At 50.0% G+C, this 20,908-nt stretch overlaps 3 protein-coding genes across 4 annotated transcripts in view; 2 read left to right on the forward strand and 1 right to left on the reverse strand.

Moving 5' to 3' along the window:
* APC2 (APC regulator of WNT signaling pathway 2) overlaps window positions 1-13,078 on the reverse strand; it is a 58,118-nt gene extending 45,040 nt beyond the window's left edge. Inside the window, exon 1 of the mRNA XM_080988692.1 lies at window positions 12,870-13,078. Coding sequence (XP_080844818.1) covers window positions 12,870-12,923 — 54 coding nt within the window. The 5' untranslated portion in view covers window positions 12,924-13,078. The remainder of the gene's footprint in view (window positions 1-12,869) is intronic.
* The window catches only part of GAMT (guanidinoacetate N-methyltransferase), a 242,831-nt gene that overhangs the window by 142,590 nt on the left and 79,333 nt on the right, over window positions 1-20,908 (forward strand). The window lies entirely within an intron of this gene.
* Window positions 18,097-18,819, forward strand: LOC308467140 (gap junction beta-5 protein-like; the record flags this gene model as incomplete). Its single annotated transcript, XM_080988565.1, has 1 exon — window positions 18,097-18,819. The coding sequence occupies one exon, from the start codon at window positions 18,097-18,099 to the stop codon at window positions 18,763-18,765; it is 669 nt and encodes a 222-aa protein (XP_080844691.1). The 3' UTR covers window positions 18,766-18,819.

Here is a 20,908-nt window from a genome sequence, read left to right on the forward strand (position 1 = left end):
CGTGGCTGCTGTCACCATCTGCAGTGATCATGGAGCCCAAGAAAGTAAAAACTCTCACTGCCTCTATTTCTTCCCCTTCTATTTGCTGGGAGGTGATGGGCCCAGTGCTGCTATTATTATTTTTGGGTGCCTCTGCCCCAGATTTCCAGGTGTATCTCACTGAGCCCAAGTGCTGCGATTCCACCTTCTCAAATGAAGCCTTTCTGTGTAAGACCAGGCCCTTCTCCACACCGGGACGGCTGCAAACAGAGCCTGCAGCTGTTTTCTCTCTGTCCTGAGCACCGGGCATTCCAAGATAGACTGCGCTGGCACACAGAGGCTCCCCTGAGCCCCTTGCGCTACCTTGACAGACTTCTCCTCCTTGAATCTGACCAACCCTTAAACAACAAAGGGAGCTAGGCCCCCATTTGCAGAATCCCATGCCCCTGGAATCTTGTGGCGGTGAGTTCCGCAGGTCTTCGTTCCGCCTGCCACTGTACCGGTTTGCCAACCAATCACCCACACATCGTGGCATTAGGAGACACGAGGGGGGAAACCACACACCTCTCCTCTCTTCCCACTCTCAATTGCTCATTAGCCGCCTCTGCAAACATCTCGCTCTAACGTCATCCTCCCTCAAAGTGGCAAAAAAAAAAACCGCTCCAAAAAGACGTCGTTGATCCACAGATGTCATTCTCCTTGGCCGATAGGCTATGATGGCCGCTGGGGGGTTTTCTTAGGTAGCTCAACAGTATCTCGAATTGAAGGATCGGGTCGGAAGGGACCCCGGTCCATGGAGGCGCAGGTCAGTTCTATATCCAGGGCAGCTGTCTACCAGCTCCATTTGGTACGCAGGATGAGACCCTCCCTGCCCACAGACTGTCTCACCAGAGTGGTGCATGCTCTGGTTATCTCCCGCTTGGACTACTGCCATGCGCTCTCCGTGGGGCTGCCTTTGAAGGTGACCCGGAAACTACAACTAATCCAGAATGCGGCAGCCAGAGTGGGGACTGGGAGCGGCTGCCGAGACCATATAACACCGGTCTTGAAAGACCTACATTGGCTCCCAGGACGTTTCCGAGCACAACTCAAAGTGTTGGTGTTGACCTTTAAAGCCCTAAATGGCCTCGGTCCAGTATACCTGAAGGAGCATCTCCACCCCTATTGTTCAGCCCGGAGGTCCAGCTCCGAGGGCCTTCTGGCAGTTCCCTCATTGCGAGAAGCCAAGTTACAGGGAACCAGGCAGAGGGCCTTCTCGGTGGTGGCACCCACCCTGTGGAACACCCTCCCATCAGATGTCAAAGAGATAAACAACTACCTGACATTCAGAAGACATCTGAAGGCAGCCCTGTTCAGGGAAGTTTTTAATGTGTGACATCTTAGTGTATTTTTGGTCTTTGTTGGAAGCTGCCCAGAGTGGCTGGGGAAACCCAGCCAGATGGGCAGGGTACAAATAATAAATTATTATTATTATTATTATATCTAGCCCAACCCCTGCAATTCAAGAATAGGCAGCTGTCCCTGACGGGAATCAAACCTGCAACCTTGCTGTTATCAGCACCGAACTCTAACCATGGGGAGCACCAAGGCCTTAGAAACGAGGCCTTATAAACAAAACCGAAACCCTTTTGGGGTTGTTGTTTTTTTGGAGGTGGTCGCCCTCCGGCCGCCTCAAATCGCCCCCAGGGAGCACTTTTGCAGTATCACCTGGGGTCCCCACCCACTTATTCCAGAACCACGTACCACGGTGAAGCCCCCCCCCTTCTTTAAATGCAACGTGTTTTCGTTTTGCAGATGAGACAGATTCGGGGGGGGGGGTTCGGTGAGCGGAATTTGCCCTTTTAAAATCAGAGAGAGAGAGAGAGAGAGAGAGAGAGAGAGGGGAGTTGGGGAGGGGGCTGGGAGGCCTCAAAATAAATAAATAACCTTTCCTTTCCTTCCTTCCTTCCCCGCCCCCACGGAGACAAAAGGCTAGCTACCTTTCTTCAAAGCCTCATTCATCTTGCATTGGAAAGAGAGTCCCTAGTGACTTGTCCCATACAGTGAATAAATCAGAAAGAAATGGGGGTTTTTTTTAAAAGGGGGGGGGAGAGATGGGGATGAAAGCAACAGAGGGCTGGCGCCAGCCAATAGCAGCCCAGAACATGCTCTTGTGTAACCATGGCGACAGCCAATGGCTTCCAAGATGATGGATATATATATATACATACAGAGAGAGAGAGAGAGAGAGAGAGAGAGAGAGAGAAAGAGTCTCTCTTTCTCTGTATCCCCCTCCTCCCAATATAGATAGATAGATAGATAGATAGATAGATAGATAGATAGATAAACTGGAGAAGCCAGCCTTCCATTTTGATCTGGTTTTGACTCAGGAGCTCAGATTTATTTATTTTTAATTTTTTAAAGTGGGGTGGGGGGACATGGCAGAGAAAATAATGGGTGGCAGACATCCCCCTGCCCTCGCTGGCCAAGATTTTAATCTGTGCCATACATCGAAAGCGCATTGGTTTTTCCACCTTTCAAAAGGATTTTGGGAACTGTAGTTTTGTCCCGGGCGCTGCAAATTGCAGCTTCCTCCGAGGGGCGGGTGGGTGGGAAAACTACAGTTCCCGTGGTTCTTTGTGTGCGTAGGGGAGGCCATGTTTATTATATATCGTAAAACCCACATACACCGAAAGCCCTCCGAGCGATCGGCGAAAAAGGTTAAAAGAATAAGAGTCTCACTAAAATAAAATAAAATTGCACCCTTAAGTTAAAGTGTACAGGCTAAAAACCACAACAAAAACAGACTGAAACAAATTAAAACCCCTACGAACTTTCTAAACGCCTGAGCTTTAAAGGATATGCTTTGAAAGCATGATGTGGACTCCGTTAGAACCCGTCTCTGCCCATTCTCACTTGCTGCCCCGTATCCATGGAGAACGTTGGGGGAGAAGAGGGATTGGAGGGGGAGAGGAGCAGAGAATCGCTTGGGAAGACAGGCGAACTAATGCCAGTGTACTGGAAGAAGCAAAGATCACCCGTGTCAAAGCAATGATTCTTCAACATCAACTTCGTTGGACTGGTCATGGTGTTCGGATGCACGATTATCGTTTTCCAAAGCAACCGCTCTATTCCGAACTTAAAAACGGAAAGCGTAATGCTTGTTTTGTTGTTGTTTAGTCGTTTAGTCGTGTCCGCCTCTTCGTGACCCCCTGGACCAGAGCACGCCAGGCCCTCCTGTCTTCCACTGCCTCCTGCAGTTTGGTCAAACTCATGCTAGTAGCTTCGAGAACACTGTCCCACCATCTCGTCCTCCGTCGTCCCCTTCTCCTTGCACCCTCCATCTTTCCCAACATCAGGGTCTTTTCCAGGGAGTCTTCTCTTCTCCTGAGGTGGCCAAAGTCTTGGAGCCTCAGCTTCAGGATCTGTCCTTCCAGTGAGCGCTCAGGGCTGATTTCCTTCAGAATGGAGAGGTTGGATCTTCTTGCAGTCCATGGGACTCTCAAGAATCTCCTCCAGCACCAGAATTCAAAAGCATCCATTCTTTGGCGATCAGCCTTCTTTATGGTCCAGCTCTCACTTCCATACTTCACTATGCGTAATTCTGGCGGTCAACAAAAGAGGTTCAAAGACCCTCTCAAAAATGTAGTATAAACACCGACAACTGGGAAACACTGGCCTGCGAGTGCTCCAGTTGGAGAACAGCCTTTACCAAAGGCTTCGTGGGCTTTGAAGACACTTGAACTCAGGACGCAAGGGAGAAACGTACTAAGAGGAAGGCATGCTTGGCAAATCCTCGCCATGATCAACTCCCACCCGGAAACCTATGTCCCCACTGTGGAAGGATGTGTGGGTCCAGAATTGGCCTCCACAGCCACTTATGGGCTCATTGTTAAGACCGTGTTTATGGAAGACAATCTTACTCGGTTACGAGGGATCGCCAAAGAAGAAGAAAAGTAAAATTTCCTTCTTTTTAGTGTGTGTGCGAGGTTCCAACCCTCTAAAAGAAAAATGTAGAAAACCGAGATAGTCATTGGAGGTCAAGTCTATTTTAAGACTGACTATTCATTATGAATTAATGTCATAAACGCTCCTGGGGAAAGCATTTGGCTCAAGGCAGCTGTCAACCAACCATTCACACCTCCTCCGAGTGCCAGGAAAACTCTAGATCCCAGAGATCTCTCTCAGATCACCCACCCTTCCCACCTCAGTTATTTTAAGCTCTAGGCAAATTAAAGTCACCAATGCCTTTGCGAAGACCACATATAGTCTCCTACTTGATTGGATTCAGAGTAGACTCATTGGAAGTAAAGGACCCAGGTTATTCCCTTTCAATGGGCCTACAATGCGCAGGGACCCACTGATTGCAACAGCTGTGTTGGCACCCCATAAATATATAGTTAAAAAACAACAACAGAGAGTCCACCTGGGTGCGTAAAAACAGGGCAGGGCGAATTTCCATTTGGGCGACTTTTCGCAAGTCCTTCAAAGTCTGCAGAGTTCAAGGGGGATGAGCTAGAATTCTTTCAGGACCCTGGACAGAGCAGGCATCAAATATCCCTAAGGTTCCCATCTGCACTATAAATTTAAAACAGTCTTGCCCCTCTTTGAACAGCCAAGGTTTCCCCCTCAATGAATCAGGTGAACTGTTTGGTCTGGGTGCTGTGAGTCCCAAAGTTCCCTGGGAAGAGGGGATGGATTTTTTCACCACTCTAGTTAAGGTCCGTATAGTTCAAGCTCTGGTTTTCCCAGCAGTGATGTATGGAAGTGAGAGCTGGACCATCAAGAAGGCTGATTGCCAAAGAATGGATGCTTTTGAATTCTGGTGCTGGAGGAGACTCTTGAGAGTCCCATGGACTGCGAGAAGATCAAACCTCTCCATTCGGAAGGAAATCAGCCCTGAGCGCTCACTGGAAGGACAGCTCCTGAAGCTGAGGCTCCAAGACTTTGGCCACCTCAGGAGAAGAGAAGACTCCCTGGAAAAGACCCTGATGTTGGGAAAGATGGAGGGCACAAGGAGAAGGGGACGACAGAGGACGAGATGGTGGGACAGTGTTCTCGAAGCTACCAGCATGAGTTTGACCAAACTGCGGGAGGCAGTGGAAGACAGGAGGGCCTGGCGTGCTCTGGTCCAGGGGGTCACGAAGAGTCGGACACGACTAAATGACTAAACAACAACAGTAATTGACAAGAGATGTAAGCGCAGGGGCTGGTCAACTGCCTTGCATGCAGAAGATCCCAGGTTGAATCGACTCAAAAAGGGACCGAGTGATGGGATTGACCCTTCTCTGACCCAGAAGAATCAAAAGGTCTGACTCTGCGTACAAGGCAGATTCTTGCATGCCAAAACTCTGGCGAAGAATTAGAGGATTTGGGTTGGAGTGGCCTTGTGCTATTGTCGTTGTTATTGTTGTTGTCGTTATTATTATTATTATTATTATTATTATTTTAACCATTGTAATATGATGATGATGATTTATACCCTGCCCATCTGGTTGGGTTTTCTCAGCCACTCTGGGCAGCTCCCCACAGGATATTAGAAACACAACAAAACATCAAACATTAAAAGCTTTCTTTTGGCAAATCCTACATAAGAGTAAAATAAATTCAGGTTTAAGGGGGTAGAGGGGCTGTGGCCCTTCTCTCCAAGTGAAAGCAAGATTCCAGTCCTCATTGTTCTCAGCGTAAAAAAGGGAATTGTGGATTGTGGAGAGGTCATCCCCTAATAATAATAATTTATTATTTCTACCCCGCCCATCTAGCAGGGTTTCCCCCAGCTCCCAACAGAACATTAAAAACAGACTAAAACTTCAAACATTAAAGACTTTCCTAAACAGGGCTGCTTTCAGATGTCTTCTAAAAGTCAGATAGTTGCTTATCTCCTTGACATCTGACGGGAGGGCGTTCCACAGGGCGGGCGCCACCACCGAGAAGGCCCTCTGCCTCGTTCCCTGTAACCTCGCTTCTCGCAGGGAGGGAACCGACAGAAGACCCTCGGGAGATAGACCCCAGTGTCCATGCTGGAGATGCTCCTTCGGGTATACTGGTCCGTTTAGGGCTTTCAAGGTCAGCACCAACCCTTTGAATTGTGCTCAGAAACGTACTGCAAAAGCATCCAGGTTTTCAGATTCAAAAGGATCAGGACAGACATCTCGCTTCGCGGCCCCCTTCTCCTCCCCCAACCAATAAATAAATAAATTGATAGGGGCATTTGTGCCTTACATCTCCCTGCCAAAATACAGAATTTGGAATTAAATTTGTGACTGGGGAGCAGATCGAGTGAACATATTAAACTACAATCTCAGGGGTCTTAGTTATCAAGCCAGATGTTCTGGGGAGATTAACAGCCTGGAAGGAGATCCCATCTGTCACCCCCGGGCCAAGCCAGCGTCACATATCTAACGTGTCATATTAGATGAAAGAGAAAAACACTGGGAGAGTTAAAAGAAGAAAATCATGAGCGTTAAAATGAAATTATGAAACAGGAGGGGAGGAAGTATATATTAAAACAGCAAAGAAAAAGGGTTATCCAACTCAGAGTAGACCTATTGAAATTGACCCAAGCCTGCCCATTAATTTAAATGGATCTCTGACGTTAGACACTCTCGATTGGTTTGCTTTTAGAAAGCCGTAATGCCTCTGATTTGCTTCTAGATTATTGCTTCCCTCATCAAAGGATCCTGGGATCTGTCATTTGCTAAGGGTGCTGGGAGTTGTAGCTCCGTGAGCGGGGGAACTACAATTCCCAAGATTGTGGGGTTTTTTTAATTGCTTAAAAAAAAAGTTACATGGAAACATTGCATTGCTCAGTGTTAAAGCAATAGTTTGTTAAGCAATGCCTTAACATCGATCAACACAATCAAATCTTTAGGGCTGTGGGGGGTTATTTAAAGCCCCCACAAAATAAACACATATTGATGGAATGTTTAATTTCTATACTGGCACAATAGAGTAAAAATATTTCTAAGTGGTGTGCAGAAAACTGAAGCACACATACACCCCAGAGGGAGAGGAAGGAAGGAAGGAGAGTGAGAGAGGAAGGAAGGAAGGAAGGAAGGAAGGAGAGAGAGAGAGAGGAAGGAAGGAAGGAAGGAAGGGAGGAAGGAAGGAAGGAAGGAAAGTGAGGGAGGGAGGGAGGGAGGGAGGGAGGGAGGAAGGAAGGAAGGAGAGTGAAAGAGAGAGGAAGGAAGGAAGGAAGGAAGGAAGGAAGGAAGGAAGGAAGGAAGACTTCACCAAGGCTAAACCTAGCTAGTGCTGTTACGGTTAGTCATATTCTTTCATTTCAAGGGATCTACTCTTGAGTCCAGAGGGAGGGACCAGATCCAATGGCTTCAAGTGACAAAAAAAGGAGATTCCAACGAAACATTAGGAAAGAACTTTCTGAGGCTAAGGGCCATTGAGCAGTAGACTGGACTCAGAAAGGGGCAGAGTGTCCTTTACTGGAAGATTCCAAACAGAATTTGGGCGGCCAATTCTCACAGAGTCTTCAGCTGTGATTGCTGTACTGCAGGGGGTTGGGCTGGATGGCCTTTGGGGGTCCCACATTCCATGATTCTGTGAAAGCTGGACACGGGGGCCCCAAAGAAAAAGGAGCAGCATCAAAACGAAAGAACTAAGTTAGCGAAAAACAAAGAGGAGGAATCATTAAGATGAAAGGAAAGAGAGAGGGGGAGCAAGAAGGAGAGAGAAAAAATATCCCAAAGGAATTCTGGATCTAGTCTGGATTTATTCAGCTGCTTTATCATATTATTATTTTTTATTATTATTATTATTATTATTATTATTATTATTATTATTCTGCTCCGTTCTACTGGTTTTGAATTGTTGGACGCTGTCCTGGTTTTTTTGTTTTAACAGGAGGGGAAATAACTTTTAAAGGAAAAAGAAGAAACATCTAGTGGAGATCTTTTGGGAAAGGAGGAAGGGAATTAAAATGCAAAAAGGGATAGGGAATTTAAATGAAAGGGGAAGAAAAAAAGAATGGAGAGGAGGAAGAAAACTGAGCAAGAATTGGAAAGGGAAAGGGCCTGAAAATGGAAAAAAAAACACACGCTTTAGTGGCTGAATCTTTTAGGGCCTGGATATGTTCCAGGGGAAGAGGAGAGGGGCTAGTCTCTCCCACCGACCCCCCCTATACACTCACACCCTGCAAACCCCCCCAGGGGGGTTAAACAAACAGGCTGTTGTTACCAGTTCCTGCTAATTGAAATTTCAGTCCAGATCCAGGGCGCAGGAGGAGATTAAAGGAGGGGAGGCGAGAAAGAGGAAACCCAACTCTGGCAAACAAAGAGGCCCCGGGGGAGAGAGGAGGGGGCATCCAAGCCCCCAGAAGCAGCCCCCCCTCCCTCTCATGTCCTGCTAAGAGGAAACATATCCCAGTTTGACAATTGGGAGGCAAGGTCAATGCAATTGCTGGATAGGAGCAGATGAATCAATATATCATCAGGCCCAGACACGACATGCAAACACATTGATGGTGGAGATGGGAGGATTCTCCCCCCCATAGAGGATGGGGTCACCATGGCAACCGGGCCTGACTGGTACCCAGATTTGCTTAGAGCTCCCCTCCAGAGGAGGAGGGCAGGATGCAGACAGCCTGCTAGAGGATGGGGAAGGGGGGAAGGTCGTGGAAATGACGGTGGGAGGAGTAAAACAGACCCCCCCCAAAAAAAAACCTATTAAAGAAACAATTCTGGGAAGGAAGGGGGAAGGTAAAGGGGGTCCCGGCAAGCTTCTTGTTGTTTAGTTGTGTCTGCCTCTTCGTGACCCCCTGGACCAGAGCACGCCAGGCACTCCTGTCTTCCCGCAGTTTGGTCCAACTCATGCTGGTCGCTTCGAGAACACTGTCCCACCATCTCGTCCTCTGTCATCCCCTTCTCCTTGCGCCCTCCATCTTTCCCAACATTAGGATCGTTCCCAGGGAGTCTTCTCTTCTCCTGAGGTGGCCAAAGTCTTGGAGCCTCAGCTTCGGGATCTGACCTTCCCGTGAGCACTCAGGGCTGATTTCCTTCCGAATGGAGAGGTTTGATCTTCTTGCTGTCCATGGGACTCTCAAGAGTCTCCTCCAACACCAGAATTCAAAAGCATCCATACTTCGGCGATCAGCCTTCTGGGTTTTTGTTTTTTAAATTATAAAAAGCGTGCGTGTCTCTCAGTGGCTTCCAAACCGGGGAAGGGATTAATGTATGAGTCTCAAGTGCAAAAGGAGGGCGGCCGCTGCTTCTCTGCTTGAGTCCCTGCTGTGCCTCTGTATACAGAGGTGGCTCTCTGCGCAAGTTCCTCTGTCCTAACCACATACAAGGGACTATTGTGCTGCAAATCCATGTCTCCTTCTCACCAGCCTCTCCCCTGCCTCTCTGTATGAGTCCCCGATTCCTTCCCATCCACCTCCACTGGGGATGGAGTGCTCTGTTGAATCTCTGTACAGTGGTACCTCGGGTTACAGACGCTTCAGGTTACAGACTCCGCTAACCCAGAAATAGTACCTCGGGTTAAGAACTTTGCTTCAGGATGAGAACAGAAATTGTGTTCTGGCGTCGCGGCGGCAGCAGGAGGCCCCATTAGCTAAAGTGGTGCTTCTGGTTAAGAACAGTTTCAGGTTAAGAACGGACCTCTGGAATGAATTAAGTACTTAACCCGAGGTACCACTGTACTGAGTCATCCTGGAGAGGCGGACACAGAAGAATCTCCACCTCAAGAGAAGAGGCTGCCTGTCGCATCTCTGGATGAGCGACTGAGGGCTTTGGGTATCTCGCCTTCCAGACCTGCTCCCTATATCTGAGATCCGCCCGAAGCAACATAGGGGATGGGCTACTCAGAAGGTGGTCAGCTCTCTGAAAGCAAACACATTTTTGTCTTAACGCTTGCCTTCCAAATCCTTTGACATTTGATATACAGCAAATGTCTCCGTACTGAAACTCTGGAGCGCTGCTGCCAGTCCGTGCAGAGCTAGATAGGGTATAAGGCAGTCTGTTATGATGTTAGCCGCCCTGAGCCCGGCTCTGGCTGGGGAAGCCGGGGTACAAATAAAAATTCATTATTATTATTATTATTATTATTATTATTATTATTCAGAACCCTCCCTCAATCTGCTGTCATGTTTCAGAGCTATAGCTCAGAAAGGTTTATCGCAGGCTATTTCACAAAATACTTTCCAAGTATGTAAGTGAGAGCTGGACCATCAAGAAGGCTGATCGCCAAAGAATGGATGCTTTTGAATTCTGGTGCTGGAGGAGACTCTTGAGAGTCCCATGGACTGCAAGAAGATCAAACCTCTCCATTCTGAAGGAAATCAGCCCTGAGTGCTCACTGGAAGGACAGATCCTGAAGCTGAGGCTCCAAGACTTTGGCCACCTCAGGAGAAGAGAAGACTCCCTGGAAAAGACCCTGATGTTGGGAAAGATGGAGGGCGCAAGGAGAAGGGGACGACGGAGGACGAGATGGTGGGACAGTGTTCTCGAAGCTACCAGCATGAGTTTGACCAAACTGCGGGAGGCAGTGGAAGACAGGAGTACCTGGCGTGCTCTGGTCCAGAGGCGGACACGACTAAACGACTAAACAACAACAACAAGTCCTTTCCAAAGTTCCTGGAAAGAGCAAACACCAGCTTCTCTTTCTCCCCACCCTAAAATAACAAATAAATCCCACCCCTTTCCTAACCCCTCAAAGTTCATGTGAGCACAAATCTGTCCCGTGTCTAACCTTGGGACAAAGGCTTGCCTGACAACCACCTGGCCGGCGATCAGCTTAGTAACCGGTGAGATTGCTGCAGGATCTACCATATTTTTCGCTCTATAAGACGCACCAGACCACAAGACGCACCTAGTTTTTGGAGGAGGAAAAGAAGAGGAAAAATAATTCTGAATCTCAGAAGCCAGAACAGCAAGAGGGATCGCTGCGCAGTGAAAGCAGCAATCCCTCTTGCTATTCTGACTTCTGGGATAGCTGCGCAGCCTGCATTCGCTCCATAAGACGCACACACATTTCCCCTTACTTTTTAGGAGGGAAAAAGTGAGTCTTATAGAGGAAAAAATATGTTAGTTATCTTTGGGGTGGTGGAAAGGAATGGGAGACAAACCAGTTTGCTTTGGGGATGGTACCAGATCGCCATTCCGAACCGAGGACTCAAGAGATTGACCTAAGAGTCGGCAAGTGCTGAGTTCGAATCTTGTCTCTGTCTGGAACTCACAATGGATGGGTTGAGGCAGGTCTTTGTCTCTCCCTTCCCACCAAAAAATATGGATGATAATAATACTGGATTACCTGACAGGGGTGGTTGTTAATACTAATACTAATTTTATTTATACCCCACCCATCTGGCTGGGGTTTCCCTAGCCAATCTTGGAGGCTTCCAGCACATATAAAAACATCATATAGGATGGTTTAAGGATTGTTTCTTTATATCTACTGAATGTAAATGTAAAGAGGCTTTAGCTAAGTGGCAGGGCACCCATGGCAGGTTCCACACTTGGCACCCCCCCCCCGCCTGAAACCTTAGAGAGCTGTTGCCAGTCAGTGTGGGGAATATTGAGCTAAATGGAGCCACGGTCTAAGGCAGCGTTCTGTTCACTTTGGCCTTGTAGTTCAAAGCGATGAGGACTAGAATCTTGCTTTATTTTTAAGGCAAGGTCCGGGGCACGCAGAAGGTTCCCCTGCCTGAAACCCCCGGACAGCTGCTGCCAGTCCGTGCGGACAGCACTGAGATAGGTGGAACCACGGGGGTACCAACTCCGTATAAGGCAATTGATGCAATCGAAAGAGCACACATTGTTTTGTTATTGTGCATCAAACATCCCCGGCTCTGAGCCTTGGAACATGCAAAGTCATTCCAACAGCGAAATGGAGCCTCCTGGGCGAGGGCAGTCTACCGCAAAAACGCCAGGGATGCAAACCAGGGGCGTTCCACTGCCGCCTTTGTTGTCTGCATCGTTTTTTTCCAGAGGGCATGTGTCCAACCACTTCTGGACACAGAACGCTCTATTAGATGGGCTGGTTTTTTGGGACGGATCCAGCAAACCCATTCCGAATGCTCGCTTGTGTTTTTTTCCTTTCTTCCAGGGCGTTGGTGTCATTTGGCTAAACTCGGAGACGTTCTTTTTCGGCCTCTCTCCCTTTGCCTTCCCTGTGGACATCAGCCAACCGGCCAAGCCTTTTGGAAAGGGGCGGTGGGGGAAAATGGCGCTCCTTTGGTTTGGACCAGCATCAAATCTACATACAGACACTGCCTCTTGCATCCCCAAATGCCTGCCAACACACCTTTGTCTGGAGTTGTCATCACTAGGCAACAAAAATGTAGAAAATAGATACCCGTCCCTCGTCCTTTTTGCGAAGAGTGGGTGTTTGTGTGTCTGTAATCACGACAGCAAGATGGATGGAAAATCAGACAGCAAGACAGATAGCCAGCCAGCCAGCCAGCCAGCCAAATGATTTCTCACCAAAGGAGGTTGCAACAACCAAAGCACAATATTGGCCATCGTTTAAAACACACACGCCAGTGTAGCACAACCGAAATGAGATTGTGGCTCCGGGGGACGCCGCCGCAGCGTGAACAAGCCCAGGCTCAAAACCGCAATCTGGACCTTGCAAAATTAAAACGGCAAACGTCCCTGCCACCCTCCAATCTGGACCTTGCAAAATTAAAACGGCAAACGTCCCTGCCACCCTCCACAGCTTGCACCCTGAATTTGCGGCTCCCGGTTCCCCCCAAGGGCTGATACCTGGTTTTATAAACCCACAACCTGAGAGGGCCAGCAGTTGCATTAGAAAAAACACACAAACGCAAACAGATTGAAGCTTTTTTGTTTGCCGTCGACGGCTATCGTTTGAGAGCAGGAGAGAAAGCATATTGGAAAACACAGGTGCATCTCTTTAAGAAGAAAGGCAGCGAAAGGAAAAAGATGAAGGGGACTTACCTCATCACCAAAGAAGGTTGAATGGAGGAAGGACAGAACCCAGAGCAAGCCCATGTAGTTCTCTGCATTCTTCGCCACCCTTTAGCTGGTTCTCCCCTCCCTCTCTGATGGATGCAGATGGGCTTGGCTGGCTCTGGCAAGGACGGAGGCGGCAGCGCTCTCCAGCGAGCGCTAGGGAGCGGTGCAGAGTCAGTCCACCGGGTTGCTAGGGGGGGAAATGTAGCCCAGAGAATATTGGAGGAGGAGGAGGTGGAGGAGGAGGCTGCAAGGCAGTCTGGAAATTTTATTTTTATTTTCCAAAGGACGACCCGGCTTTGATACCTGCCCACCTGTGCCAAAAGCATCACCAGGTGTGCCTGGAGATGCCCCTTCCCTGAAAACTCTGGGAAAGGGCCGGCGGTCAGTGGCTTTTAACCCACCCTGGGGTGCCCAGAATGATGGTCAACACTGGCCTCTGTCCCTCTTTCCTTCGCTCCCTCCTCTGTTGCCCTCTGGCGTCTCTGCCAGGCTTGTGAGGTTGTTTGTTGCAGCAGCCCCGGCTGCAAGCTCCGCGAGTGAATGGTGCCTCTGGGGCTGGGCAGGGGGTGCATGCCAGGCCCCTGTGGGGCAGTGTGAAGAGGCGCCTCTCTTTGGGGCAGCTCAGAGAGCAAGGGAGGCAGTTGTGGCTGCCCAGAGGTCTCCCAAGGAGAGAGGAGGATGTTTGAAAAAGGGTGAGGGGCTGTCGGCTCTGCAGGCGAGGGGCGGGAGAACTGGGTTCCCTAGCCCCACAGGGGTGCCCTGTGTTTCTCTTGCACTCAGATCCTGCTGGGGGGGTGCTTTCCTTGGGGGCATCTGGCCGGACACGGTGAGAATGCTAGAATAGAGGACCCCCCCCCCATTTGGGATCGGCCTTACCCTTTATTTGCCCAATCAACTTTTGAAAAGTCTGCGGAACTGCTGCTGCCACCACAAAACGCCTGCTCCACATTTCTAAGGACTCAAATCTTTCGTCTAGCGGTACTCCGACTTTGGAACTCCCTGCCACTTGACACAGAGCCTTCGCGGCGCTCTTTTCAGCGCCTGCTATGAACATTTTTTGGTTTAGGCAAGCCTCCCTAGATGCTTAGAAAATCGGTGTCAGGGTCCGGTCTATGGGCGATCGAAGTCCCGGCTGAGGACGTCGGGACCAGGGGCAAGATGGAGCAGGAATGGGAGTCCAGGAATGGGAGCAGGAATGGGAGTCCAGAAGCCAGGGGTCCAAGAAGCAAGGAGTCATGAAGTCAGAGGTCCGAGGGTCGAGGAGCAGGGAGTCACAAAGTCAAGGGTCCGAGGGTCGAGAAGCAAGGAGTCACAAAGTCAAGGGTCCGAGGGTCGAGAAGCAAGGAGTCACGAAGTCAAGGGTCCGAGGGTCGAGAAGCAAGGAGTCACGGAGCCAAGGGTCCGAGGGTTGACAAGCAAGAAGTCAAGGAGCCGAGGTCCGAGGATCAGGAAGCAAGAAGCCAAACGCAGCAAGGCAGGGAACGTGTTGCTGTGGCAAAGAGCCGAAGGGAAATGCTGACCTTATATCCCTTCCCGGCTCTTGCCACCAGGTGCAGTGAGTTACCAATCGACCTCACCTGTGCGGCTGCACCTTGCCTCTTCAGAACAAACTTAGGAAGGCCCCAGTCCTGCAAAGTCCTACTGGTCCCAGGGCCTGGCTCCTGCACGCACTCCTGACAGTTGGTGCGAGTTTTAACCTGCTTTCAGCCCACACTTATGAGGGACTCGGGTGGTGCTGTGGGTTCGAATCCCTGCAACGATGGGGTGAGCTTCTGTTGCTTGGTCCCTGCTCCTGCCAACCTAGCAGTTCGAAAGCACATCAAAGTGCAAGTAGATAAATAGGTACCACTCCGGCGGGAAGGTAAACGGCGTTTCCGTGCGCTGCTCTGGTTCGCCAGAAGCGGCTTGGTCCTGCTAGCCACTTGACCCGGAAGCTGTACGCCGGCTCCCTTGGCCAGTAAAGCGAGATGAGCGCCACAACCCCAGAGTCGGCCACAACTGGACCTAATGGTCACAGGTCCCTTTACCTTTTTAACTCATAAATTTTACGAAACAAATAAACTGGGCTCTTCCGATGTTCTAGCTGCAAAGCTGGCATTCACATTTGCCTGCTCAAACACTTACAAGGGTACCTTGGGTTTAAGAACAGCTTAGTTTATGAATGACTTGGGTTAAGAACGCTGCAAACCCGGAAGTAAGTGTTTTGGTTTGTGAACTTTGCCTTGGAATAAGAACACGTTTCGCTTCCTGTTGATTGTGTTCCATTTCATGCCCTGCAAAGGACCTTAAGGTCCATGAGTATTCATAGTTTAGAGATCTCAGGCCCTAAGGAAGCCAGATTATCCTCCACCAGGGCCTGGGCCTTCTCAGTGGTGGCTCCGACCTGGTGGAATGCTCTGTCCCATGAGACCAGGGCCCTGCAGGATTTAACCTCCTTCCGCAGGGCCTGTAAGACAGAGCTATTCCGCCTGGCTTTCAAATTGTACTTAGCCTGATCTTTTATTCCACTTCCTTCCCTCCCTCTCCCCTTTTTATGAAGATTACCCGCTCTGGGATCCCACAGCTAATTCTCCCCTGGTCTCCTCGCTGGCCCAAATAGGACTAATTTAGCCAGCTAGCCCTGGTGATCATCTAATGTTTATTGGATGGATTTCACCCCAAATTTATTTTTGAATTCTGAATTTATTGTTATTCATGGTTTATTTTGTATTTTATGCTGGTTTTTGTTGCATCAATTAAGTGTTTAAATTTGTTGTTAGCCACCCTGAGCCCGGTTATTTGAACCGGGGAGGGCGGGGTATAAATAAATTTTTATTATTATTATTTGTAAATAATATTTGTATATTCTGAACAAAATGCTTGTTTAACCTGCAGGTAGGCTGTATGAATTGTGTATTGCTTTGTTGGGTCTCTGGACCGTAATAAAGATTGTTGTTGTTGTAAATTGTGTTCCCCGCTGCTATGGGAAAGCGCGCCTTGGTTGAAGAACGCTTTGGTTTCAGAACGGACTTCTGGAATGGATAAAGTTCATAAACCAAGGTACCGCTGTATATCCACTTCAAACTGCAAAGAACAACCCTTCCTTCAGGTGTTTTGAAGAAGACGACGACTGAGCACACCTCCCTTTGTCTCGACTGCTTCAAACTCACTTGGACAGGAATCTCCACCCTTGTGCTGAAGACGGTGCCTTGTTTATATCAAAATATACCCACAGGAGAGATTTCCTGGTCTCTTAACTGCTACCCTTGATCCCAGGAAGGGCAGCTTCAGAGAGGAAGCCTGGAAGATGAAGGACTTCTGACCGTCTTCAGGCCGTTTCGCTCCCTTTAGAAGATAAAACCCAGACCAGCCTCAAGAAACAGATCTACGCAGCCTTCCAGATCCAGAGACGGCCGCCCTGCCAGGTGAGGACTGCGCTGAAAACTCAAACTTGCAGACTTTGCTTTGTCCCTTCAATCTCTTTCTAAAGCTATGGCAGAATGTTTTTTCGTTTTCAACGTCTCTAGTCCTGGGCTGAGGGACGCGGGTGGCGCTGTGGGTTAAACCACAGAGCCTAGAACTTGCCGATCAGAAGGTCGGCGGTTCGAATCCCCGCCAGGTGAGCTCCCATTGCTCGGTCCCTGCTCCTGCCAACCTAGCAGTTCGAAAGCACCTCAAAGTGCAAGCAGATAAATAGGTACCGCTCCGGCGGGAAGGTAAACGGCATTTCTGTGTGCCAGAAGCGGCTTAGTCCTGCTGGCCACATGACCCGGAAGCTGTATGCCGGCTCCCTCGGCCAGTAAAGCGAGATGAGCGCCGCAACCCCAGAGTCGGTCACGACTGGACCTAATGGTCAGGGGTCCCTTTACCTTTACCTTAGTCCTGGGCTGAGGACGCCAGCCCTTTCTCAAAAACGGTACATGGGCTGAACTGTTTTGAGGGACTTTTATTCTTGCGTTTCAGCTAAAACAGGGATCATTGTTGTCTTTCACCGGAAGGGGAAGAACCACAGAATGCGTCCCTCTGTACCCCTCCAATTGGCCCCTGTAACTCTCCTCAAACCCTAATCCTGCCTCTGGTTTCCAAACTTGGGTCCTCTAGTTGTTTTTGGACCACAACTCCCATCATCTGACTGCTGGTCATGCTAGCTAGGGAAGATAGGAACTGTAGTTCAAAACCAGCTGGAGTTTGGGAAACATTGATCTGGTCCAACCCCTCTGAAATACAGGAATCTTTCGCACAATTCGGGGCTCGAATCCACAACCCAGAGATCAGGAATCTCATGCTCTACCAGACTGAGCTATCTGCAATCGGCCTTCCTGCTTGGCAGGGGGTTGGACTCGATGGCCCTTGTGGTCTCTTCCAACTCTATGATTCTATGATTCTATGATTCTAATAAAAGTCCCTGTTAGGGGGAAAAGAGGACGTAAAGAAATATGATAATAATAATAATAATAGATCATACAGCAATAATTGCAGGGACGCGGGTGGCGCTGTGGTCTAAACCACAGAGCCTCTTGGGCTTGCCAATCGGAAGGTCGGCGGTTCGAATCCCTGCGACGGAGTGAGCTCCCGTTGCTCTGTCCCAGCTCCTGCCAACCTAGCAGTTCAAAAGCACGCCAGTGCAAGTAGATAAAGAGGTACCACTGCGGTGGGAAGGTAAATAGTGTTTCTGTGCGCTCTGGTTTCCATCACGGTGTACCGTTGCACCAGCAGTTTAGTCCTGCTGGCCACATGACCCGAAAGCTGTCTGTGGACAAACGCCGGCTCCCTCAGCCTGAAAGCGAGATGAGCGCCGCAACCCCATAATCACCTTTGACTGGACTTAACCGTCCAGGGGTCCTTTACCTTACCTTTATATATTACAGTGGTACCTCGGGTTACATACGCTTCAGGTTACATATGATTCAGGTTACACACTCCGCTAACTCAGAAATAGTGCTTCAGGTTAAGAACTTTGTTTCAGGATGAGAACAGAAATTGTGCTCCGGCGGCAGCAGCAGCAGCAGCAGCAGGAGGCCCCATTAGCTAAAGTGGTGCTTCAGGTTAAGAACAGTTTCAGGTTAAGAACGGACCTCCAGAACGAATTAAGTACTTAACCCAAGGTACCACTGTATTTAATATATGTTGGAAGCCACACAGAGTGGCTGGGGTATAAATAGTATGCCTTTACAGGAATAACAATGTGAATAATTTTGATTGCAGTGGAAAGCCGCTCCCACAGGGACCCATGGGGACAGAAGTGTTTCTGACCGTCCTGAGTGGCACCAGCGGGCAGGCGCCCAGGCTGTGCCGTGCTGGCCTGGCTCTGTTTGCTGCGGTCCGGCTCGGATCCCTGGCCCTGGGTGCAAGAACCCTTTGGCGGGACGAGGAAGGAGACCTGCACTGCGACACCGCTTCCCGGGGCTGCCTCTCGGCCTGTTTCGACGACGCCTTCCCGGTCTCCCCCTTCAACCTCTTCCTGCTGCAGATGGCCAGTCTCCTGACCCACGGCACGGCCTGCTCCTGCGTTTTCCGCCCGCCCAGCTTCCAGGGGAGGAGTGGCTGGAGGCAGGGCCCGCCCCACGGCAAGAGGCGGCTGCAGCAGCTGCACTGGCTCAGCCTCCTAGCCAAGGCAGCCCTGGAAGGGATCTTCCTGGCGGTTTTCCACGGACTCTACGCTCGCTACCCGTCACAACTCCACTGCCCTCCGTCCGTCTCCTGTCCCGACGGGGTTCTGTGCACCATTGAGCAAGCCAACTGGAAAGACGCGTTCAACTTCTTCGTAGCTGGGGCTTCCTGGGCCTCCCTTGCGCTGTGTCTCCCTGCGTTGTACTCAGCGGCATCCGAAACCTTTCACTGCGCATCGGGCCCAGGGAAGAGTCAACTGGAACGGCCTCTCTTGATGCCGGATGTTTGACACCTCCCATCCGACTACCGACGTCTGAAGGAGCGTCTCCACCCCCATCGTTCAGCCCGGGACACTGAGGTCCAGCTCCGAGGGCCTTCTGGCGGTTCCCTCCCTGCGAGAAGTGAGGTTACAGGGAACCAGGCAGAGGGCCTTCTCGGTGGTGGCACCCTCCCTTCAGATGTCAAGGAAATAAACAACTATCTGACTTTAGAAGACATCTGAAGGCAGCCCTGTTTAGGGAAGTTTTTAAATGTTTGATGTTTTATTGCGTTTTTAATATTCTGTTGGGAGCCGCCCAGAGTGGCTGGGGAAACCCAGCCAGATGGGCAGGGTACAAATAATAAAATATTATTATCATTACATCGCCAGATTTGACTGGGAGCACCTCTCCAACTGAGAAGGGTCTCTTCTAGCATCGGCCACCTGACCTGGAGGTGCTACATTCAAAGGAGGTGTTTTGCCATGGAGCTATGTCCCTTGCCTTAGAAATACCGTATTTTTTGCTCTACAAGACTCACTTTTTCCCTCCTAAAAAGGGGAAATGTGTGTGCGTCTTATGGAGCGAATGCAGGCTGCGCAGCTATCCCAGAAGCCACAACAGCAAGAGGGATTGCTGCTTTCACTGCGCAGCGATCCCTCTTGCTGTTCTGGCTTCTGAGATTCAGAATATTTTTTTTCTTGCTTTCCTCCTCCAAAAACTAGGTGCGTCTTGTGCGTCTTATACAGCGAAAAATACGATATTCTAGTCCTCCTGTTTCTGAATGGGCTGATTTAAGCAGGAAGCCAACTAGCGCCAAGCCAGCAAATTGCACCCTGGAGCTCAATATTGTCCATACTGGATGGAAGCAATGGTTCTCCCGGGTTTCAGGCAGGGGGCCAGCCCTACTTGGAGAAGCCCTCAGGGTCTTCCTGCGGGCAAAACACTGAAGAGGTGCTGGCAGCCAGTGGAGACAATAATGAGCTTAGGACAATGGTCTGATTCGGTGTAAGGTAGGAGGACTTCCCAAGGGACGCGGGTGGCGCTGTGGGTTAAACCACAGAGCCTAGGACTTGCTGATCAGAAGGTCAGCGGTTCGAATCCCCGCAATGACGGGGTCAGCTCCCGTTGCTCGGTCCCTGCTCCTGCCCACCTAGCAGTTCGAAAGCACATCAAAGTGCAAGTAGATAAATAGGTACCGCTCCGGCGGGAAGGTAAACGGCGTTTCCGTGCGCTGCTTTGGTTAGCCAGAAGCGGCTTAGTCCTGCTGGCCACATGACCCGGAAGCTGTACGCCGGCTCCCTCGGCCAGTAAAGCGAGATGAGCGCCGCAACCCCAGAGTCGGCCACAACTGGACCTAATGGCCAGGGGTCCCTTTACCTTTATCCTTAGGAGGACTTCCCCTGCCTGCAAAGGCAGGCTCTGGCAGTTTGAGTGGATAATGGTCTAGAAGGCGGTTTCTGCGTGTGCTGTGGAGGGGAAAAGTGAGGCCCGTCCACCTGAGAAGAAAGCCCGTCCAAGAGAAGGCAAACTGACCCTAAACTTCTGCCTCCTCCAGGACATCTTCAGGAGAAGAGAAGGCTAAGGAGCAAATCCTACACAAATCTGGAGTGCAGTGCCTTGTACGCTTCCTTCCTGCAACCCGGCTGCTGAGGAACATGCTCTGCTTTCCTTTGGACCCCAATAGCGAGGCGGAGGAAGGGGTCTTGTGTGGGCAGCCCAGGACCTCCAGACACACTGCCCAGACTTGTGCCCTGGGGTTGGGGGGTCACTTCGGTGCTAAAGCAATTAGACTTCAGGTGCCAACAACAACTGCTTTGCAACGCTCCCACATCAAGATCTAGGCTCTGAATGGAATCAGGGGTTTTGCACATCCTTTGGGTCAAGTGTCAGGGGAGAAGAGATTTCTTGCCTGCAGTCTTGTTCTCCCTACGCCTTGCCACCTGCGTGCATGTTTAATATCCTGCCCCCTAATTTTCACATAAGGGACGTGGGTGGCACTGTGGGTTAAACCACAGAGCCTAGGACTTGCTGATCAGAAGGTCAGCAGTTCAAATCCCCGCAACGGGGTGAGCTCCTGTTGCTCGGTCCCTGCTCCTGCCAACCTAGCAGTTTGAAAGCACGTCAAAGTGCAAGTAGATAAATAGGTACCGCTCCGGCGGGGAGGTAAATGGC

Source organism: Podarcis pityusensis (assembly GCF_964106645.2).
Source record: "Podarcis pityusensis genome assembly, chromosome: 18".
In the NCBI taxonomy this organism is placed as follows: Eukaryota; Metazoa; Chordata; class Lepidosauria; order Squamata; family Lacertidae; genus Podarcis; species Podarcis pityusensis.